The sequence below is a fragment of the Taudactylus pleione genome, unplaced genomic scaffold, assembly GCF_031769625.1.
Source record: "Taudactylus pleione unplaced genomic scaffold, aTauple2 ptg000066l, whole genome shotgun sequence".
Taxonomy (NCBI): domain Eukaryota; kingdom Metazoa; phylum Chordata; class Amphibia; order Anura; family Myobatrachidae; genus Taudactylus; species Taudactylus pleione.
In genome coordinates, this window is record NW_028284468.1 from 28,469,243 (window position 1) to 28,490,933 (window position 21,691).

The window sequence follows — 21,691 nt, forward strand, 5'->3', positions numbered from 1 at the left end:
CAAACCGTAGTGATAATTCCTTGGTGCTCAGATATACTTAAAAAATGTTAAAATAAAATTATAAGCATTTTATTGGTGACATGAACAACATATAAAAACATATAAAATCCACAGATGATAAAGTGCTATGCAGTACTGAGTAATTTCATAAGGTACTGAAATGTGTTAAAACATAGTCCTGGATAATATTGCACAAAGTCCAAGGTGCTGGTTAATAACGTGGGTGCTGAATATGCATAAAATAAGAGAGCGGATCCTACCCAGCAGAAGATATGTAGCCACAGGATGTTAACAAAATACAGGGTAAATCCAGATTACCCTGTATAGGCTCCACAAGATTTCATCAAAAAAGGCAGGATCGTTTCCCAGGTTGGTCCAAATAAAAGTGCAGCATGCAGGATCCACCAACGCGTTTCGAGCAACTATGGAGCTCTTTGTCAAGGTGTAGATCTTAAGAATGCTTCCTATCTTCTTCCTTTATACCCCAGCTAAATGAAATAAATGCCGCTAACCGGAAGTGCGCGGCCGTCAACTTCCGGTTTGAGGTCCATGTGCTCCAGCGTGTATACCGGAAGTGCGTCATCCCGCGACTTCCGGTTTCTGTTCAAACGTCGATAGCACATAGAAATTGAAACAAGTTGTTCAGAAAAGGAAATCCCAAAACGTTTTTCAAAGGATTCTTAACCATATGTTCAATGGAGGTTCAAATGGTGGATCAATACCTCAAACAAATATAAAAAACAATTAGTGATATATTATGGTAAATAATGAGGGCAATTGTTAGATGCTTTAAATAAACATATAATTGAAGGCTAATAATAAATATCATACATGATATATCATACATGAGGAGAAACCACAATTCTCTCCATTCTTTTAACCCTTCTAATTTTTGAAAGAGAAATAACCGACCAGAAAATTACGGGAATTGGCACACGCCCAAACGCACATGGAGACCTTCAATGAGAGATGTGCAGGGCCGGGACTCTAGACATAGAAAATCAAACGAGAATCAGAACCAAAGGATTTCATCATTGTGGGGTCTGCATTATGTGCAGAACAGTCAAAAGCAAAGAAACAAAAATATCTACGTTTTACATGAACAATAGAGAATTTTCAATCACTCATTTTTTAACTTGCCATTCTATCAATGTTATTTATTCAATCGAATGTTGATGTGGTTTGATCTATATCGGCAGAACATCTAGAGCCCTTAAAACACGTATGAGTGAACACATTCGAAATATTAAAAAGGGATTGGAGACACATTCCTTATCGGAACATTTTAAAAAAATTCATAATTGTTCTCCAAATCATATCAAAAGATTTATGGCGATAGACTGCATTAAAAGTTCTTGGAAAAACAGAGACATTGAAAGTCGTCTTGCACAAAGAGAAATGCAGTGGATTTTTAATTTAGAAACATTATTACCTAGAGGTCTTAACAAGGACTTCGAATTAAAATGGTTTCTGTAACCGTCCCTGTTTTACATGTATGATATTTATTATTAGCCTTCAATTATATGTTTATTTAAAGCATCTAACAATTGCCCTCGTTATTTACCATAATATATCACTAATTGTTTTTTATATTTGTTTGAGGTATTGATCCACCATTTGAACCTCCATTGAACATATGGTTAAGAATCCTTTGAAAAACGTTTTGGGATTTCCTTTTCTGAACAACTTGTTTCAATTTCTATGTGCTATCGACGTTTGAACAGAAACCGGAAGTCGCGGGATGACGCACTTCCGGTATACACGCTGGAGCACATGGACCTCAAACCGGAAGTTGACGGCCGCGCACTTCTGGTTTGCGGCATTTATTTCATTTAGCTGGGGTATAAAGGAAGATAGGAAGCATTCTTAAGATCTACACCTTGACAAAGAGCTCCATAGTTGCTCGAAACGCGTTGGTGGATCCTGCATGCTGCACTTTTATTTGGACCAACCTGGGAGACGATCCTGCCTTTTTGGATGAAATCTTGTGGAGCCTATACAGGGTAATCCGGTTTTACCCTGTATTTTGTTAACATCCTGTGGCTCCATATCTTCTGCTGGGTAGGATCCTCTCTCTTATTTTATGCATATTCAGCACCCACGTTATTAACCAGCACCTTGGACTTTGTGCAATATTATCCAGGATATCCATATAATGGATATGTTTTAACACATTTCAGTACCTTATGAAATTACTCAGTACTGCATAGCACTTTATCATCTGTGGATTTTATATGTTTTTATATGTTGTTCATGTCACCAATAAAATGCTTATAATTTTATTTTAAAATTTTTTAAGTATATCTGAGCGCCAAGGAATTATCACTACTGTTTGATTTACACGATGAACGATTATTGTTCAAGCGCGTTCACATTTGTAGTTCAGTCAGACTTGTCAACTCAATGATTTTCATTAAGTTAATATGCAAAAATTGTTTGTAGTTCATAAAAATCATTCATTACATTTAAATGAACATAGTAAATGAACAACTTTAGTAAACGATTTTAGTCAATTTTTTCAAGGTAGAAAATCGTTTACTAAAATCATTCATTAACTCAATCGTTATGTGTGTATGCAGCTTAATGATGAAAAATGTACCTAACACATGTAACTTTGACAAGGAAGATGAGCCCCCTCAGCTTCGGGACAATAGCAGCTGCACCCCTACCTATGGTAGTTACACCCATGGTTGTACGTTTACTTGGTGTGGTCGCAGTTTTTTTGAACAACAGTAGCATTACTTAGCCGATAGAAGAGCAGGAGCAGCAACCCAGTACTAGTGCTGTGGCTGCTGCCAGTCATAGTATTTCAACATCTACTGAAGGAGAAAGAAGGTTTAAGAAATGGCACTTTAAATGTAAAAAATATTTCACAGTTTTAAAGAAAAAAACAATCTCTAACAGTAAAGGGAACATTTACTGTAAAAAAAATTAATATTGCCAACGTGCCACACACAGTGGCAAGGAAGGCTATACCATGGACTTTCTTTGCAAATGGAGGACCTACTACTGCTGTTTTATATCCTAGAATGCCTATTGCGTAAGCTGGCCCAAACACAGTGAGGCATCTTCTGTAACCTCACATTAAACACCTTCTCACTTTAAGACTAGATGTTTAACTTTTAAAACAGGAATATCAGGGCAAAGGTGTCCACTAGTGCTATGTGTGAGTCTGACATTTATGAAACTGTAATTGTAGAGAAGGCTCCTTCCACCATTTCTGCACCCTCTAGAATATGAGGATGAGTAGCAGTAAAAGTAATGATGGTGACATAGTAATTGATGATGCTATAGTGGAAGTGCGACAGGATGAGGGTGATATTTGTGTATCTGATGCTAATGAGGATGTTGCTGATGAATGTGTTGGACAAGAAGCCATTTATAAAATTCAGGAGGAGGATGTTCTTTGTGTCAAAGTAAGTCAGTGACCAGTGGCAGCAGTTTCTGTCAGTGATAAGAAAAAGGCTATTGTCATCCCTGGGTATAATACCAAAAGAGCTACGTCTTGTGCATGGAATTATTTTTACCCAAATCCTGATAACAATTGTAAGACCATCTGTATCATTTTTGAGGCCAAAGTAAGTTAACCAACTAGGCACCTGCTCCCTGTTACATCATTTGCAGTGAGTTCATGAAAGTTATTTAACCAATCTCAAAAATCCTTTAAAATAATAAAAAGCAGACCAGCTTCAGCCAGCATCAGTATGGATAGATCATAGCACATGCAATCTTCACCACCAACACCTTCATCATCAATCTCCCAATGATAAGAGGTAATCCCCCTGCATCCAATTTGCAAAGGTCAACTGACTCCTTCCTTATCCATGATTCACAAAAATAATTCATGCATGCTAGGGCTGCTGCTGCTGGGTGTAATCTTCATCACAGAAGGGGACCAAAAAGACAAGAAGTTTCAAACAACAATTGACTGAAATAATCATTTGCAAGAGGAAGAATAAAAGCTGCCATCCAATTGTACAGTGGATCACTGAAGCCAATATGGCTGTGCTAGCATTAGATCTGTGTCCAGTATCTGCCATCAATGCATCTTGTTTTAGACAGTTAATTGAGGTCCTTTGTCCCTGCTACCAAATTCCATCTCGATTCCAATTTACCAGAACAACAAAATCTTGGATGCCCTGGGACAATTAAAATATACCTATTCTTGGCCTAAAAAATGCCATTGTACTGAATATCCACTTAACTACAGATATGTGGACAAGTAGTACTGTTCAAACTAAAGATTACATGACTGTGCAGCCCACTAAGTGGGTGTACTGCCTTCAGCAGCAGAAGTATCTAACACACAATCCCAGCTCATTCACAGGCTTCACTAAGAGCCATAACAGTGTCAACCTGTTGGAAAAACTCAGGGATTTCATAGCAAAATGTCTTTCCCCGCTAAGACTCTCCTTAGGATTTGTCATTTCAGATAACACAAGTAACATTTTATGAGTATTACAACTGCATGAATTTCAACATGTACCATGTTTTGCACACACAATAAACTTGGTGGTTCAGAATTTTTTAGAAAATAACAGCTGCCTGTGGACATGCTGCCTGTGGCCATTTTTGACATTCAGCAACTGCATGTAGAAGATTGCAGCAGGTGCAAGTACAGTTCCATTTGCCATGCCACCAACTGAAGCAAGAGGTAGCAACCAGGTGAAATTCCACCCTTTATATGCCTCAGTGACTAGAAGAAAAGCAACATGCCATCCAAACATACACAAAAAGTTATTACATAGGGACTGGAAGAGGGGGGACATTATACATTACTCCAGCACAATGGAGAATACTCTCCATTTTATGTAACGGATTGAAACCATTTGAATTAGTAACCAATGAAGTGAGTTCAGACATTGCCAGGTGATTCTTTTAAGTACTGGAAAAGCAGGAAGTGAAACTGAAGGAGGAGATGAAACAAAGATTATGTTAAGTATGTTAGACTTGTAGATTAATTTCTTTATTTCCTTCACCAGGACCAAAAGGTTTGCAACATCTTGCAATTGGATCACTATATGTTGGCAACCATGCTTGATCATAGGTTTATGTTGTATGTAATGTCTTTCTTTCCAACTGACACAGATCTGAGGAGATGCAAAAAGCACCATGCAAGCAAGTTGTCATCACAAGTGGCAAATGACACAACATCTCTTGCTTCAGTTTCTCTTGCAAATGCTGCTTCCAGGGAAAAACTGACCTTTTTCAAGACCAACTGGTGATGAGAATGAGACAACTCAGTGCACCAAACATCATTATGACATCTAGTCAGGCTTAAAAGAAATGCCCCAAATTATTGACACATCTACTATGACTCAATATGCTATACTAAGCTTCAATAGAATGATGGAGGATTATTGGCAATGTACAAATTAGCATGTCACACAGTGCTTTTGAATACTGGGAGAAAAAAAAATGCAATTTGGAGCCCCTTGAACAAACTAGCTCTGCTTTACTTGAGCTGTCCACCCTCCAGTGTGTACCTAGAAAGAGTGTTTAGCACAGTCGGGAACCTGGTGAGTGATTATCGTAGGAGGCTACTTCCTAAAAATGTGGACAAATTGGTGTTCATAAAAATCAACTACAAATTTTATGAGGAAGACCTTTGCCGCCAATTACAACAAAGTGCAGAGACTTCTCTAACTGTTAATTTCATTGGAGATGAGCGAATATTGGGTGATGATAATATTAACACATTTTCCAAATGTAGACACGATTAACAACACTGCTAGCCACCTTAAGCCATTTGGTACCTTGTTTTGTGGGGGCCCAAATAAATAAGCACTTCAACCACAAACACGACCCTGTCACTGAAGTGCTTGGTTTGTTAAACTGTGCATGTCCTTTTTAATATAAAACATAAGGGTGGGAGGGAGGCCCAGAAAACAATTCTATAGTGCACTACTTCTCTTGTCTTTTAATACATTGTTCTATGTTTCAGATTTGTTTTTCTTCATAGTTATATTATTACTGTAATCAATCATCTCATTGGGATTTTGGATGCTCGTTTTGTATCAACATTTCATCAGTGTTGACATTGTTAATGTCGACATGGTCAATGTAGACATGTCAACATTATGACAAAATAATCCACACCACTACTATGATTTTTTTTATAATGTCCTAATATTAGACCCAAATATGAGCCGTATACAAGAAAAAAATATTTTACTGTCTATTAACACAAAGTGCAAGAATTGGAGAGAGTGCAGCCAGAGAGACAAAATAGCAGTTCACATTACTTCTGAATAGACAAAAATGTATAAAAACAATTAAGTCCTGCACAGGTGCTCTCCTAATTACATGTTTACCCAGAATACTTCAATAATATAAAAAGGTCCTTTTATATGTTGAGAAAAGAAGAAGTTAAAGGAGGAACTTGGCATGGAGGCCATATGACTAACCATTGTTATACGATATGAACATTTCATATTCTAGAATTTTAACAATAAGGTAAAGTTTCTGAACAAGAACATAATTACCCTTAGTATTTGGGATACATGTTATCAGGAGAGTGTCTGTTCGGGACTTAATTGTTTTTTTTTAATAAATTTTGTATTAACATGCAGTGGAAACAACTGAGTCGAATTAAAGTTTTTAATAAATATTTTTTTTTTCAAGTTTATTTAGTATTCTTGGAGTTAAAGTGGTAGCACCCCTATGATTTGGCACATATCTGGTGCCTATTGAATCAAGTGAAGATAGAGGAATGTGTGACAAAAAATATAATTATTGTCTTGATGGCCGGACATCCATTTACCTTCTCTTGACACATATATCTATTGACACATGATGTATACCTCAGTTCCCTAATTAGAAGTATATGCAATATGTTGCTAATATAAAAACAGATCAGAACTATGGTGTTTTATAAAGATTGTAGTCAGTGGCGTCACTGTGGGTGGTGACATCCGGTGTGACAATACATGCGAGGTCACGCCCCCTGAAGTGTGCTGTTTTGGGGGCATGACCGTGTGTCACACCCACATTTCTATCTTCGTTAGACTTTAGTGAAATTCTTAATTAATAATTACTTTTTTTTCAGCAGAGTCTGTAACTTTCCAAGTATGTCTAAAGAAGGACAGCAAGTCACAGCTGCAACAGATATGGCCTTGCCAGCTCCAACCTATGGAATCAATATGGATCCACAAGTACAGGTCCAAGGAACAGGTACTTATGTAAATCACATTATATATATATATATATATATATATATATATATATATATATAAATTATAAATTAATAAGTTACTAAAAGGGTGACTAAAAAAAAACCTATTCCACTAAATAGATATGAAAAAATAGACATTTTAACACTATTAAGCTGATTCAATGAGTCGCGAGTTCTATCTGTGGAAGCCATAAGTTATATTAATGCCCACTTTGCAGGGTTTTTGACAAGTGCATGCGGAACCCGTGGCAATGTCATGAGGTATTTCTACAGTGTGCAACCTGGGGGCGAAGTGTGTGAAAAAGTGGGGAAATGACCCTGAACCTCAAAAAAGTTGCAAATACTGTAAGATTGGATAACAATATAGAAGGCTATGGGCCTGATTCTGAGTCGCATGCAATTTTGATGCTGATGTAGTTGAGAAATTTTATTTGTGACTGTGCTTGTATGAAAATCCCTAAAAACACATTTAGCGCATTCATTACACAGAGGGCGGTAGTCAATTGTTTTCGCCATCCGAATCTCCCATCTAAAGTGACGGGAGATCGCACAGCACTATTCAATTTTTACTGCTTTTCGCATTGATCATGCCCAAAGTGGTCGGGTTTAGCCACGTAATTCGGCTTTCCTTGACCAAAGTGCTGGGTGTGATTGCGAAAAGTGCCGTTTGGGTGCCCAAACAAGTCCCTTTTCACCCATTTCAGCCCTTGCACATTCATAAACATGAATGTACACAGGGAAGGACTTTGTAGCTGCATTTTCCTAAAGTCGCAGGTGTCCACCTCTGAATCAGACTCTATAAGTGGCCATAAGCAAAGTATTTTAGGTTCCTAAAAGGTGTCAAATGACTGATTTTTCTTTTTTTTTTTATTAACAGTGAAAAAATTATAGTAAGCAAGTGTCTATTACCAAATTAAACAGTCTAGATTATTTTGGGGGTACAGAAGAATGTCTTTAAAGTGATTTTTAAGTGGTTTTAAGCAAGTATTAAAACACTTGTAATTCTCATTTGCAAGATCAAAAACTCATTGCCAATCTATAAAACACCCCCAAAATACGTGTCCTGTAATTCAACCCTTTCTTAGGATTTTTGCAGAAAATGACTGAAAAGCTGATGTCACTATTGGCCAATTATGCTATTAAATGCCATGTGTATGATTATTCACTGAGAGGGGTGTACCAAGCAGAGTCCCAACATTTTGACCTCAAAATAAAGATTTTCCTCTACTTTTCGTATACTCAGGGACTCCAAACTAAAAGTTGCGTTAAGTCTCACTGAGACCCATTTTTACTAAACTTGGATTTTCTAATTGAATAGCAGAAAGTCGCAGCCAGAAGTGAACAGAATCCAAGGCTAATTGAATCGACCCCTATAAGTGTAATACATGGATAGTTGACTTTGTAAAACCCTGAAAATCTGTACATGATTCATCCAGATATTAGTCAGTGCCATGAGTATTAACATTGTTATCACTATTTTCAGGACTGATACTGCTCTATTCACAGGGAGGTTTAGGACAGGTCTATCTACAGTATGTGGTCTATAATCCACAATCAGTATGCAAACTGTAGGACAGTCTATATCCTTGGTCTTCACTCTGGATGCTTAAGTGCTGCCATCTACATAGGGTTCATTGAGCATTTTATGAAGTGTAGAAGCTCTAATAATGCACATTTTTTTATTGCCTAATGGACCACAATAGAGGAAGCTTTAAAGATTTATCATACATTTAAAAAAAAGTGCTGTTTATATAATTAATGCATTTCCCCGAGGATCTTATGGTTAGTATTTGTCTAGCTATCACAAGGTGATTGCAGCTGAAATTGGGCCATGTGTCTATACCTGTACAGTTTCATACTAGACTGATGGTAGAAAGAACTGTAAAGCATCACCATTGATTGACATTATGTTCTAATAAACAATTATTTCTTGTCACTAAAAGGAGATCAAGTAATTATCCCTGGATATCCTACATCAGCCCTGGCTATGCCCACTACAGTACCACCATATGCAATAAATACAGAAGGCCAATTACTGTACCAACAAGCAGGTATGCTACATCAGATACTATGTATAATCTTAATTTTTTCGTGAGTTAGTTTCCTTTAAAATTGTGTTTATTTCAAAGTTCTAGAACAGTCTGGAAAATGTTCCACATTCATATGTGAATCTCACAAGACAATTTTCACATTGGATGTTGGATTTATACACAAATATTTGTGATTGTAAAAAAATTGTGATATACAGTCAGGTCCATAAATATTGGGACATTGGCAGAATTTTCAGATTTTGGCCTCTATTCACCACCACAATGGTTTTGAAATGAAACAAACAAGATGTGCTTTAACTGCAGACTTTCAGATTTAATTTGAGGGTAATTACATCCAAATAGGGTGAACGGTGTAGGAATTACAACAGTTTCAATATGTGCCTCCCACTTTTTAAGGGGCCAAAAGTAATGGGACTATCAACTCAAAAGCTATTTCATGGACAGGTGTGGGCTATTCCCTCATTATTTCATTATCAATTAAGCAGGTAAAAGATCTGGAGTTGATTCTAGGTGTGACATTTGCATTTGGAATCAGTTGCTGTCAACTCTCAATATGAGATCCAAATAGCTGTCACTATCAGTGAAGCAAGCCATCATTAGACTGAGAAATCAAAACAAACCCATCAGAGAGATAGCAAAAACATTAGGTGTGGCCAAATCAACTGTTTGGAACATTCTTAAAAAGAATGAACGCATCGGAGAGCTCAGCAACACCAAAAGACCCGGAAGACCACGGAAAACAACTGTGGTGGATGCCAAAATAATTATTTCCCTGGAAAGAAAAACCCCTTCACAACAGTTGGCCAAATCAAGAACACTCTCCAGGAGGTAGATGTATATGTGTCAAAGTCAACAATCAAGAGACGACTTCACAAGAGTGAATATAGAGGGTTCACCACAAGATGCAAACCATTGGTGAGCCACAAAAACAGGAAGACCAGATTAGAGTTTGCCAAACAACATCTAAAAAAGCCATTACAATTCTGGAACAACATCCTATGGACAGATGAGACAAAGATCAACTTGAACCAGAGTGATGGGAAGAGAAGAGAAGGAAAGGAACTGCTCATGATCCAAAACATACCACCTCATCCGTGAAGCATGGTGGTGGTAGTGTCATGGCGTGGGCATGTATGGCTGCCAATGGAACTGGTTCCCTTGTATTTATTGATGATGTGACTGCTGACAAAAGCAGCAGAATGAATTCTGAAGTGTTTCGGGCAATATTATATGCTCATATTCAGTCAAATGCTTCAGAACTCATTGGACGGTGCTTCACAGTGCAGATGGACAATGACCGGAAGCATACTGCAAAAGCAACCAAAGAGTTTTTTAAGGCTAAAAAGTGGAATGTTATGTAATGACCAAGTCAATCCCCTGACCTGAATCCGATTGAGCATGCATTTCACTTGATGAAGACAAAACTGAAGGGAAAATGCCTCGAGAACAAGCAGGAACTGAAGACATTTGCAGTAGAGGCCTGGCAGGGCATCACCAGGGATGAAACCCAGCGTCTGGTGATGTCTATGCGTTCCAGACTTCAGGCTGTAATTGCCTACAAAGGATTTGCAACAAAGTATTAAAAAGTGAAAGTTAGATTTAGGATTGTTTAGTTTGTCCCATTACTTTTGGCCCCTTAAAAAGTGGGAGGCACATATAGAAACCGTTGCAATTCCTATACCGTTCACCTGATTTGGATGTAATTACCCTCAAATTAAATCTGAAAGTCTGCAGTTAAATCACATCTTGTTTGTTTCATTTCAAAGCCATTGTGGTGGTGAATAGAGCCAAAATCTGAAAATTCTGTCAATGTCCCAATATTTATGGACCTGACTGTATTTACTCTTTAAGCGCTGTTTCCAAATCTTCAAGAATCAATACACTTGAAAATATAAAAGAAAAACTACAAATGTGTATTACTGTAAAAGACACAATAATATACACCCATAAATTAAATAAAAAAATGTAGAGAAGTCCTCCTTATCCAGTAGAGCCATAAAAAATCCCAAACCACAGTCTTGTGTGACTGAATACACTTACTGTCAGGAATAAAGATGAAAGCCTTTCATATCGCCTTTAGGGGGATATTTATCAAAGCTTGGAGAGAGAGAGAAAATTGTGAGAGATAAAGTACTAAGCAATCAGCTTCTAACTTACATTTTACAGGCTGTGTTGGAAAAATGACAGTTAAGAGCTGATTGGTTGTACTGTACTAGGCCTTGGGGCTCTATTTACCACAATCCGCATTTTGAATGCAGATTGTAGTTGTGATCTTACCGACTGAATTTGCATTGCCATAAAGCTCTGTCCCTGCGAATCCCCTCCGCACACTTATCACTGTATTTTTGCAAAAATACCGTGACAATTGCCGACGCTTGCGTCGACCGGCCGTCGCTAAGCCCCGCCCCGTCACTAAGCCATGCCCCCCGAAATCTCGAAAACACCCTTTTTCACTTTATTTTAGTAAAAATAATGTTAATAAATAGAGCCCTTAGAGAGAGATGAAGTGGACTTAGATAAAGTGCAAACCAGTGACAGTTATGAGCTGATTGGTTGGTACTTTATCTCCGTCCACATTATTTCTCTCCAAGGCTTAGTACATAGACCACTAAATCTCTCACAATTTTATGATAAATTCCGCCCTTAGGGGCCTTTGTATCAAAGCTTGATGAGAGATAAAATTGTGAGATATAAATCACCAACCAATCAGCTTCTAACTTACATTTTATAGGCTGTGTTTGAAAAATGACAGTTAGGAGCTGATTGGTTAATACTTTTTCTCTCACAATTTTATCTCTCATCAAGCTTTATTACATAGACCCCTTAGTGTGATCTTAGATGACTCCTTAATATATCTACAACATCATGCTTCCCATCATTGCATATGTAAAGTAATCAGAAAAATCTGGTGCAGCACACTTTTTATATGTATAGAAAATATTTTTTTAAAACAATGGGCTTGATTCAGACCCGCTCGCTAGATGCGGCCGCTCGCTCCCAGCGTATGGAAATTCAGCTAAGTGATGTCAAGGCAGGCGCTCGCACGGCAAGGCATAAGCACGCCTACTATGTCTTTGTGAGCGATCACTTTGTGTTTTGAGACGCCCACCAGCCTGTTTATAGCTGCCCACTAGCGAACGTCATCTCCAGGAAGTATATATACAACCATCGGTACATCGGGGACCATCGGATATGACTTCAGCGCTTGCAGTTGACTGTACCCTACCGCAAGCACTGCGAGCACTTCAGTGTATAATTCAACCAGGTGGTACAGTGAGTATGTGTACAATGCTTAAGGTGTGTGTATGGGTACATGCTATGAGGTGGTAAAAAATTACTGAAAATGACTGGAATTAGGGTTTAAATGCCTCTGAAACGGCATTTAAACACTCAGGCACGCCTGCGTCTGCAACTCCACTCCCCCGTTACTACTGCCCTGCCCCTGTTACCACCCACAAACGGCCTCTCCTGTCACTCATTTCTCTTGGCTGTCTTTGCAGGGCGAGCAAGAGCATCCCGATCGCTCGTACTAGTTTGCACACTGCGTACTATACGCATGTGCACATTTGCAAACATCGCCAGCAACGAGCGATAACTTGCTAGCAAGCAGGTCTGAATCACGTCCAATATCCAAACGTATCACAATATGTTACCAAACGTATTCACATAATATGGGTTCCTACCAGAATAAAACGACAGTTGTGGCATGTCAAAGTCAACACTGGGGTTGGTCCCGGGCTACACCTAGTGATGTCCGAGTAACAAACAGAGGTTTGAAAGGATGGCCCACACCTTGATGCCACTTGCTTTTTTATACCCCTATACAGCAGGTCCGCTCACACATCATTCACTGCTAGCCACCTGTGATTGTGGGATGAATAGGAGTTAACTATTTCTGTATCCTTTTACCATGAATCTGATCATACTGATCTCTATGCATGAGCTGGTGTAATCACATACACACTCATATTTAACCATATATCTCTGATTGTCTAGGACATATACAGGTTGAGTCTCCCATATCCAAATATTCCGAAATACGGAATAATTTTGGCATGACTGAGATAATGAAACCTTTGATTTTTGATGGTTCAATGTACACAAACTTTGTCTAAGGCACAAATTATTATTAATATTGTATAAAATAACCTTCAAGCTGTGTGTGTATAGGGTGTATATGAAACATAAATGAAATTCATGTATGCACACGCACTTTTTTTGAGCCACAAAATTATTGAAAATATTGTATAAAATTACCTGCAGGCTGTGTGTATAAGGTGTATATGACACATAAATGCATTCTGTGTGTAAATTGGGGTCCCATTCCCAAGATATCTCATTATGATATGCAAAATATTCCAAAATACGGAATAATCCATTATCCAAAATACCCCTGGTCCCAAGCATTTTGGATATGGGAGACTCAACCTGTATGAGTATTATCCAATGCTAATTGGTTGATACACTCTGATTGTACCTCTGTCTGTCTAGAACATATACAATTAATAACCGGTGCAAATTGATTGATATATGCAATGTGGAGATATTGTAACTGAACAACATCTGAATTTATCTACTGTATTTAACCCTGCTACAGGTTACGCTGATCTCCAATTGTCTCTATGCAAATTCTGATACATAAGAATAATTTTCTTTCATGATTTACTTTTTGTTTATAAGTTTAAGTTTCAGCAGAGAACTGTACCTGGTTTTAATTATATATATAATACTGCTCTGCAGAGATATTCATTGCTTATTTAAGGCCTATACCATTTGATTGGCTGCATTGATTATTGTATTTTTGATATTACTGTGGTGACCGCAGTCTATTTATATCTGGGAACTACTCCCATTGATTTATATAGAATTATATCATATATATTTGTTCGCCAGGGGATAGTATTGAACTATTTTTTAACAAATTTGTTGATTATACTGTGTAAAAATCATTATATGTTTGCCTACTGTTCCCAATTTAATTATTATTATCATACAGTATGTACTAATCTGGCATTAGGTCAGTAGGGTCTGACTGACGTATTATTTCAGCAACTGTGAGACCCTGAATATTTCAAACAAGATGATTAAATATTTATTCATGCTATTTTATTATTTTTTGATGTTGTATCTATGTGAGTTTTTTGCTTTTTCTTTTTAATATACTACATTAAAAGTTAAGTTTTATTTTTAATACATGCCTCAGAATCACTCATGATGGATTAGTGCCCCTAAAAAGAGAGTACTGTTCTTTTCTCTTTTGACTTCTGTATACTGCACTTACTCTCATAGGAGCACCTCCGTGAACTATTTATGAATATTGTTTTTCATATAACTATCTATCACGGTAGAATATCCATCTTATCTACTTTTTTGTATTTTTCACATGAGGTTTTCTGACCAGTGCTTAGATCGGGAAGCAATCGGGAAGCCGACTGCCTAAATACCGGCACCTAAAAAGAGAGTACTGTTCTTTTCTCTTTTGACCTCTGTATACTTCACTTACTCTCATAGGAGCACCTCCGTAAACTATTTATGAATATTGTTTTTCATATAACTGTCTATCATGGTAGAATATCCATCTTATCTACTTATTTGTATTTTTCACATGAGGTTTTCTGAAAAGGGGTTAGACGACTGCCTAAATACCAGCACCCCCACCGCCGCAGCTGTGTGGCGGTGCTGGACCCCCGGAGTGTGAATGGAAGCCCAGCCAGTGACGGAGGGCTGGGCTTTACCCCCAGCCGTGACGTTACTTGGAGGCATGCCATGCGGGCACGCCTCCGTATAATGTCATGTAGAGGGCGTGGCCTATGGTAATGAGGCCACACCCCCAATTTCAGTCGTGATAGCGGGGCGCAGCGTACCGGGCCGGCATAGGGTGCTCAGACCCCTGGAGACTGCCCTGATCATTAAGTAGTAATGGGCCTACTTGGGAAAACCCATAATAAGCAATTTAGGGCCGGATTCAATTAAAACGAAAACTGCAATATTTTTGCGTCTTTTTGCAATGCGCGCTCCTTTTCCAGCACTAAACAATTCCAAAACACGCATAAACGCATATGTGTGATAATTGCATATGACGAAACTAGCGAAAAGTACAGCACATTTTTCGGAAATCAGTCTGTACCCCATAAAAGGACTAACATAGGAAATCAATATAGAAGTGTATTAATAGCCCTAATAAAAGTATGTTGGGTTCTTAAATTGTGTGAAATGGTTGTTATATGCATACTTGCATAAGTGTGGAAAATTTATAAAAGCAATATTTTTTGGAGACAATAATTACTGCCGTTAAAATGTGGGTAAATTAAAATGAGTGCTAGTATATTTATGTGTCTATAAAGTGTTGTTTAAATAAAAAAAAATTTCATCCCAAAAATGACATATTATGGGGAATTAAGTTAAATAAAAAAATATTTTTGCTTAAGTAATCATTGGGGGGATGAGGGGGGTTGGTGTCTAAAGGGTACTGAACCAAGTCGCCACATTTTTAGCCAAAAATATGGATTTTGCACATTGTGCACCTGCTCCAAGATGGGGAAAATTTTTGCCTGTTTCTGTCTATGGAGTTTTCGCACATGCGATCATTTATCTGCGAAAAGTTCGTACCTGTGAATGCTTTTCACCATAATGCAATGTTTCGTGCCTAATTGAATCCGGCCCTTAGGCTTGCTTGGGTAAACCTAACTAGAAGTCTAATGCCGGCCATACACGGTGTGATAGCACCATGAGAGGCGACAGGGGATCCGACGTCCGACATATCGAGCGGTCCCCACACCCAGTGCGATCGGGTGGCCGATCGCCTGATATGCCGGCTCCCCCCTGCCTCAACCGCATAGTGCTGTATGGGATCGCGCATCACATACCCTGATTGACTGGTTTTCCAGTGCGATCAGGAGATGCGATGTACGACCCCACGGGAGCGCGCTTGGGCCAACATAAGGCCCATACAAGGTGCGATGTAGCAGCCAAATCGCACCAATCAGTCGGATCGGCTGCTTCATCGCACCGTGTATGGGCCGCTTAAGTCACAAACTTCTAGTAGTTATGTGAATTAATATTACCAGGTATTTTCCCAACCACTTCCCTAATGTAAGTAAACTCACGTTCAGATTATATCACAGCATATTTATATTTTTACTTACTTTCACAAACTGACACTTGCAAATATTAACACTTTACCTTCACACACAGAATACATAAATGCATTAAAATATGAGTGGTTATATTTAACTGAACAAAGTAATACTCTGTCCCGGTATATGAAGTAATAACTTAGATGTATATAGTTAATAATACAAGTCTAATAAGATAACTCCAGACATCTATCCTCCCTTAAATTGTCACTGTGATCACTCAGTTTATGCTTATAAACTCTCTAGCAGTCTCTATTTTCAGTTGGGCTACAAACTCCTCTGTACTACAGGCTGGTACTGTAGGTAATGGCCAGCTGAGATTATTTGTTATTGCCTGTGCATAAAAATGGCATAAAAATTTCCTTATCCCTCCCCCAGCTCTTCCCCCTTATGACTGCTCAGTGTATGTAATGGAAACTCACTGATACCCGATCACTGATGGGAACTGGCCACTTAAGCAGAGTCCATTCTCTCACATTATGAACTGAGGTATACATCTACTGCTGTCAGGTTCCAATCAGCTCAGCCTTATCACCGACTTTGAGAAACTTGCCTGGCTGTGGCAGTGCTGAAGCCGGTCCCTCCTTACTGGTGCTGATCCTTAGGACAGCGCTCAGCCTCCTTCTGGATGAAGGAGTACTGGGTATCCGCTGTCTTGCCGCCGCAGGAGCCATCCACCTTGGGGATTCTGCAGCTGCTTCTTCCGCCTGGACCTGGACCACCGCAAGTACCTCTCCAGGCAGGGCAAGTTTACGACTGCTGCCTACCAGCCTCCACCTGTGCCCAGCAGCACATCACCGCTCGTCGGCTGCCTGGGACACTGGAGGGCAGGCACTGAATGGAGGGATCAGCAGACTAACTTTCAGCTGCTGCTGACTGCTCTTATATACCTCTCTCAAAGCGGACCCTTTTTCCCTGACAGGAACCAAATCACTCCCAGCTATATCACTCCACCCCTTTCTCTCCAGTGGATGTGCATCCCACACACTAGGGCACAACCTCACTACAGAGAAAAAAAAGTACCTCATACTGTAAACCAGAGATGGGGAACCTCAGGCCCGGGGGCCGTATAAGGCCCTCGCTATCATTTGGTCTGGCCCTCTGAGCTTTTTTCTGCTAGCCTCATCTGGCTAGCAGGGTGCCTAGAATGGCACCTTGCAGCCAGAATCTATGCAGCAGTGCCGCCTGAAACACCCTTAGGACGCTGCAGACGGTCACACCGCTGCCCTTACAGCTCCCCGGAGCATCCTCAGGATGCTCAGGACATTGCTGTAAATCACTGGCATTGTGGTCCTGCATCATGTGACATCATACAGAGGGAGCGTGTCCTGCACCGGGCCTGCGAATAATGTTATAAATATCAAAATGGCCCTCGGCAGAGAAAAGGTTCCCCACCCCTGCTGTAAACCAATATGTAAATACATTTAAAAAAAAATATATATATATATATATATATATATATATCATGAAGTACAATACTCCATTATAAATACATGACACACACATACATTTTACCTCATGAATTGTGACTATATACACATACTTGCATCGGTCCGGCACACTCCTATACACACTGCAACTTGCCTCCGTGCCCTCCTTAATGAGATAGCATACTGGAAATTCCAGGTGGCACTGAAGGTCTTATTATGCTTTTATTCCATAAGCGATACCAACATTTCAGGGCGTCAGCCCTCTTGTCAAGGGTATAACCTTGACAAAAGGGCTGATGCCCTGAAACGTTGGTAAAACCTTGACAAAAGGGCTGAAGCCCTGTAACATTGGTATCGTTTATGGAATAAAAGCATAATAAGACCTTCAGTGCCGCCTCGAATTTCCAATATATATATATTTACACATACATACAATTGGCTTTGCCCACGGCACTCAAAAATCTGCGGTGCCAGTGGTATGTGACCACAACATTTAAATAAAAAAATTCATAAAACTCAGCACTCACCACTATATTCCAAACTGTACGTATGATTCCAGGGAATGTTAGTTCCAAAGTATTGCAATAGTTTGTCAAGCTGACCAACCACATCACGGTCTTCCCATTCTGGTCAGTCTCTATGCCGACTTTCAAAAATATGAGCATTTGGCTCTAGGTCAGGGCCGTTTCTAGGGCCGGGCGACCCGTGCAATCGCACGGGGCGCGCCTCCTCCGACCCCTGCTGTAGAAAGCCTGTGAACTGCCGGGCGCCTGCTGAGATTCAGTTACCAGCGGGCGCCCGGCAGGGCAGGGCAGAGCAGAGCAGAGCAGCCGGAGACGGAAGCTCCGGCTTCCGGCTCCCCCAGTGAGCACTATGGGAAAGACGTCATGACTCATGACGTCTTTCCCATAGTGCAGAGGAGCAGCCAAGCGGAGCGGACGCCGGAGCGGGGCTTATGGTAAGTATTAGTGTTTTTTTATTTTTTGTGTGTGCACGCGGCTTTTACTAGGGACAATACTTGGAGGGGGGGGCATGTCTGCTGGGGGAGGCACTACTACTGGGGGCACCCGGGCACTACTACTGGGGACATTACTCTGGGGGCACTTCTGCTGTGGGAAACACTACCACTGGGGGCACCTGGGCACTACTACTGGGGACATTACTCTGGGGGCACTTCTGCTGGGGGAAACACTACCACTGGGGGCATCTGGGCACTACTACTGGGGACATTACTCTGGGGGCACTTCTGCTGGGCGAAACACTACCACTGGGGGCACCTGGGCTCTACTACTGGGGACATCACTGTTGGGGACATTACTAATGTGGACATGACTACAAGGGGCACAAGACTATAGGGGGCACTACTAATGGGGTCACACCAAAGGCATGCACACACAAGTGCGGCGTGGGTTTGTGACAGCTAGGCCACACCCCAATTTTTTAGCGCGCGCGCCTTAGGCGCGCGCATGATGTCTGTCTTTCTCTTAACTACATATATTTTTCAGCGCTTTGCCTCTGACAGGTTAGCCACCCCTGGGCTCAGTAGTCACAGCAGCTGACATTCTGTGGTCTTTCAAGACAACGCTCCCTTACTGTGGTACCACACCCCCCATGATTAGGCCACGCCCACAATATTACTGCTTCTTGAGGGAAGGGGGGGGGGGGCATTTTGACTGCTCGCACTGGGAGCCTCAGACCCTAGAAACTGCCCTGCTCTAGGTATCACATAGATTTAAATACACATTATGCTTTTCCAATAAGTTTAGGTGCTGGCTCACTGGCTTAAAGAGATAGAACCACACCCAAGCATACTAACTAATGACAACTGTGGTATATGCTGACAAAGTTTGACTTGCATATAAGAACATGGGGTGTCAGAGCAATTGTGACTACCTATATATATATAATAATATAGTATCCACAGGGTGGCACTCCGTAAAGAATAAACTTCAAATATGTCAAGCATAAAGAACAAAAACACTTTTTGTACTTTACGCTTGACAAAAAGGCAGATTAAAGTGCTGAAACATTGCAGACTCAGCAGTGTTGTTTGAAGTTTTTTATTTACGGAGTGCCGCCCTGTGGATACTATATTCAGTTCATCCTGGTTCTGGGGCTGTCTGCGGAGGGCACTCAGCTGGCTATGATCTGCACATCATAAGTGCCGGATCTTGGATGTATATATATATATATATATATATATATATATTCATATCCAAAGTCCAGCACTCACATCAGGCAATGTCCATACACGTCAAAGGGGTGCATATCAGCTGCAATACCATAATCCCAGGATCTCCAGCAATTTATATGTTTTAAAGGATGGCACTCACCAGTAGTTTGCAGTATTTAATATTCAAAAGAGAGGGCTTACATACAGGGCGACGTTTCGGTCCACTACACGGACATTTCTCAAGCAGTCAAGCCTCAGGTATAATGAATACCAGGTACAGGTCCCCAACAATCAGATCTGATTGTTGGGGACCTGTACCTGGTATTCATTATACCTGAGGCTTGACTGCTTGAGAAAGGTTCGTGTAGTGGACGGAAACGTCGCCCTGTATGTAAGCCCTCTCTTTTGAATATTAAATACTGCAAACTACTGGTGAGTGCCATCCTTTAAAACATATATATATATAGTCAAATGGCTGGCACTCCACATAAATGCAAAATAAATTACTTGCCTTGGTGCCTTCCTGGAAGTTCAATTGAACACCCACTTGCATATGTAGAAAGGGAAAGGCGGCACTCACAGGTCTGATGAAATGAAAGAATCAAACTTGACAACTGTGTCTGCCTTGTTCAACGTTTCAGTCTCACATGACTTTTATCAAGAACATATATGGGGAAATGGTGATATAGCGACAGGTGTCTCTAATAATTAAAATGCAAGTGCAAAAAATTAGTATATATGAATTGATGATACTGGATCAGAACCTCTATATACCCCTGCCTGTACCTTCTAAAATCCTAAGTATAAACCTCTAAGGATGACGCCAATTTGCGTACGCAGTCATACAGTAAATAAAAGACTCCAGACTTGGAACGTGTGGTTCCGAAGCACAAAGTATTATTCAAGTAAAAAGTACAGTCAGTTACACGCTATTGATCCATACACAATTAGATGCAAAGGAATTATACAGACCCCAAGTACAGTATACATACGCAGCGCATTCTGGTCCAGATGTTAGGTATCAGCAAGAAAGCCCTCGTCCCTCAGCGTTCAGCAAGAAGACTCAGACCCAGTGCTTGAGCACACATGTTTATACCCCCCCAGAATAGACAGGACAATAGAGAAGTTTGTTGATGATATCATTGGTTCCCAGGGGAGAAGCATCTGTTACAGAGCGTTTAACAGGCTGGTTCAAATAGACTCACCCAGCCTCTAACAGCTGGTGGTCTCTGCCCTTCCCACCCCCATGCTACATCCATGCAACAGTTGTTCATAATATATAGATTTTGTTGCTTGTAGTCTCTGCGGTCCATAAGTTGGGAATGCATGATGCGATCTCCACACCGATAGTACCGGAATTCTGTTGAAAGAGTATGCATCAGTTCGAAACCAAACACGGCTTTCTTAGCATGTATAAAACCTTAGTTATCAAATATCTTTATTCCACAGCATTTATACTAACTGAACCAACTTAAATCTTATACCTTAAAGCTTATTAAACCTTTTATGTGGATATGTACTGTGTGAGTATGCGGGGTGTGATGTAAAGACGTATTAATGTGTGTATGAGAAATGGTGCACTTAACACTTACTAAGTGATAATCTAGCAGTGTGGATTGCTGAGCATGATAGTTCCACATGCCCACTCTGTCAGCAGTCCCCCCCCTTTCCCAAGCTAAAAAGAAAAACCCTTTATTCTCCCAGTCTCTTGTGTAAATGCAAGTAGC

The 21,691-nt window shown here is 40.1% G+C and overlaps 1 protein-coding gene across 1 annotated transcript in view; it reads left to right on the plus strand.

Moving 5' to 3' along the window:
- Positions 1-21,691, plus strand: part of LOC148534549 (lipopolysaccharide-induced tumor necrosis factor-alpha factor homolog) — a 132,765-nt gene that overhangs the window by 81,214 nt on the left and 29,860 nt on the right. Inside the window, exons 4-5 of the mRNA XM_088466911.1 lie at positions 7,070-7,173; positions 9,118-9,225. Of these exons, the coding sequence (XP_088323037.1) occupies positions 7,070-7,173; positions 9,118-9,225 (212 nt within the window). The remainder of the gene's footprint in view (positions 1-7,069; positions 7,174-9,117; positions 9,226-21,691) is intronic.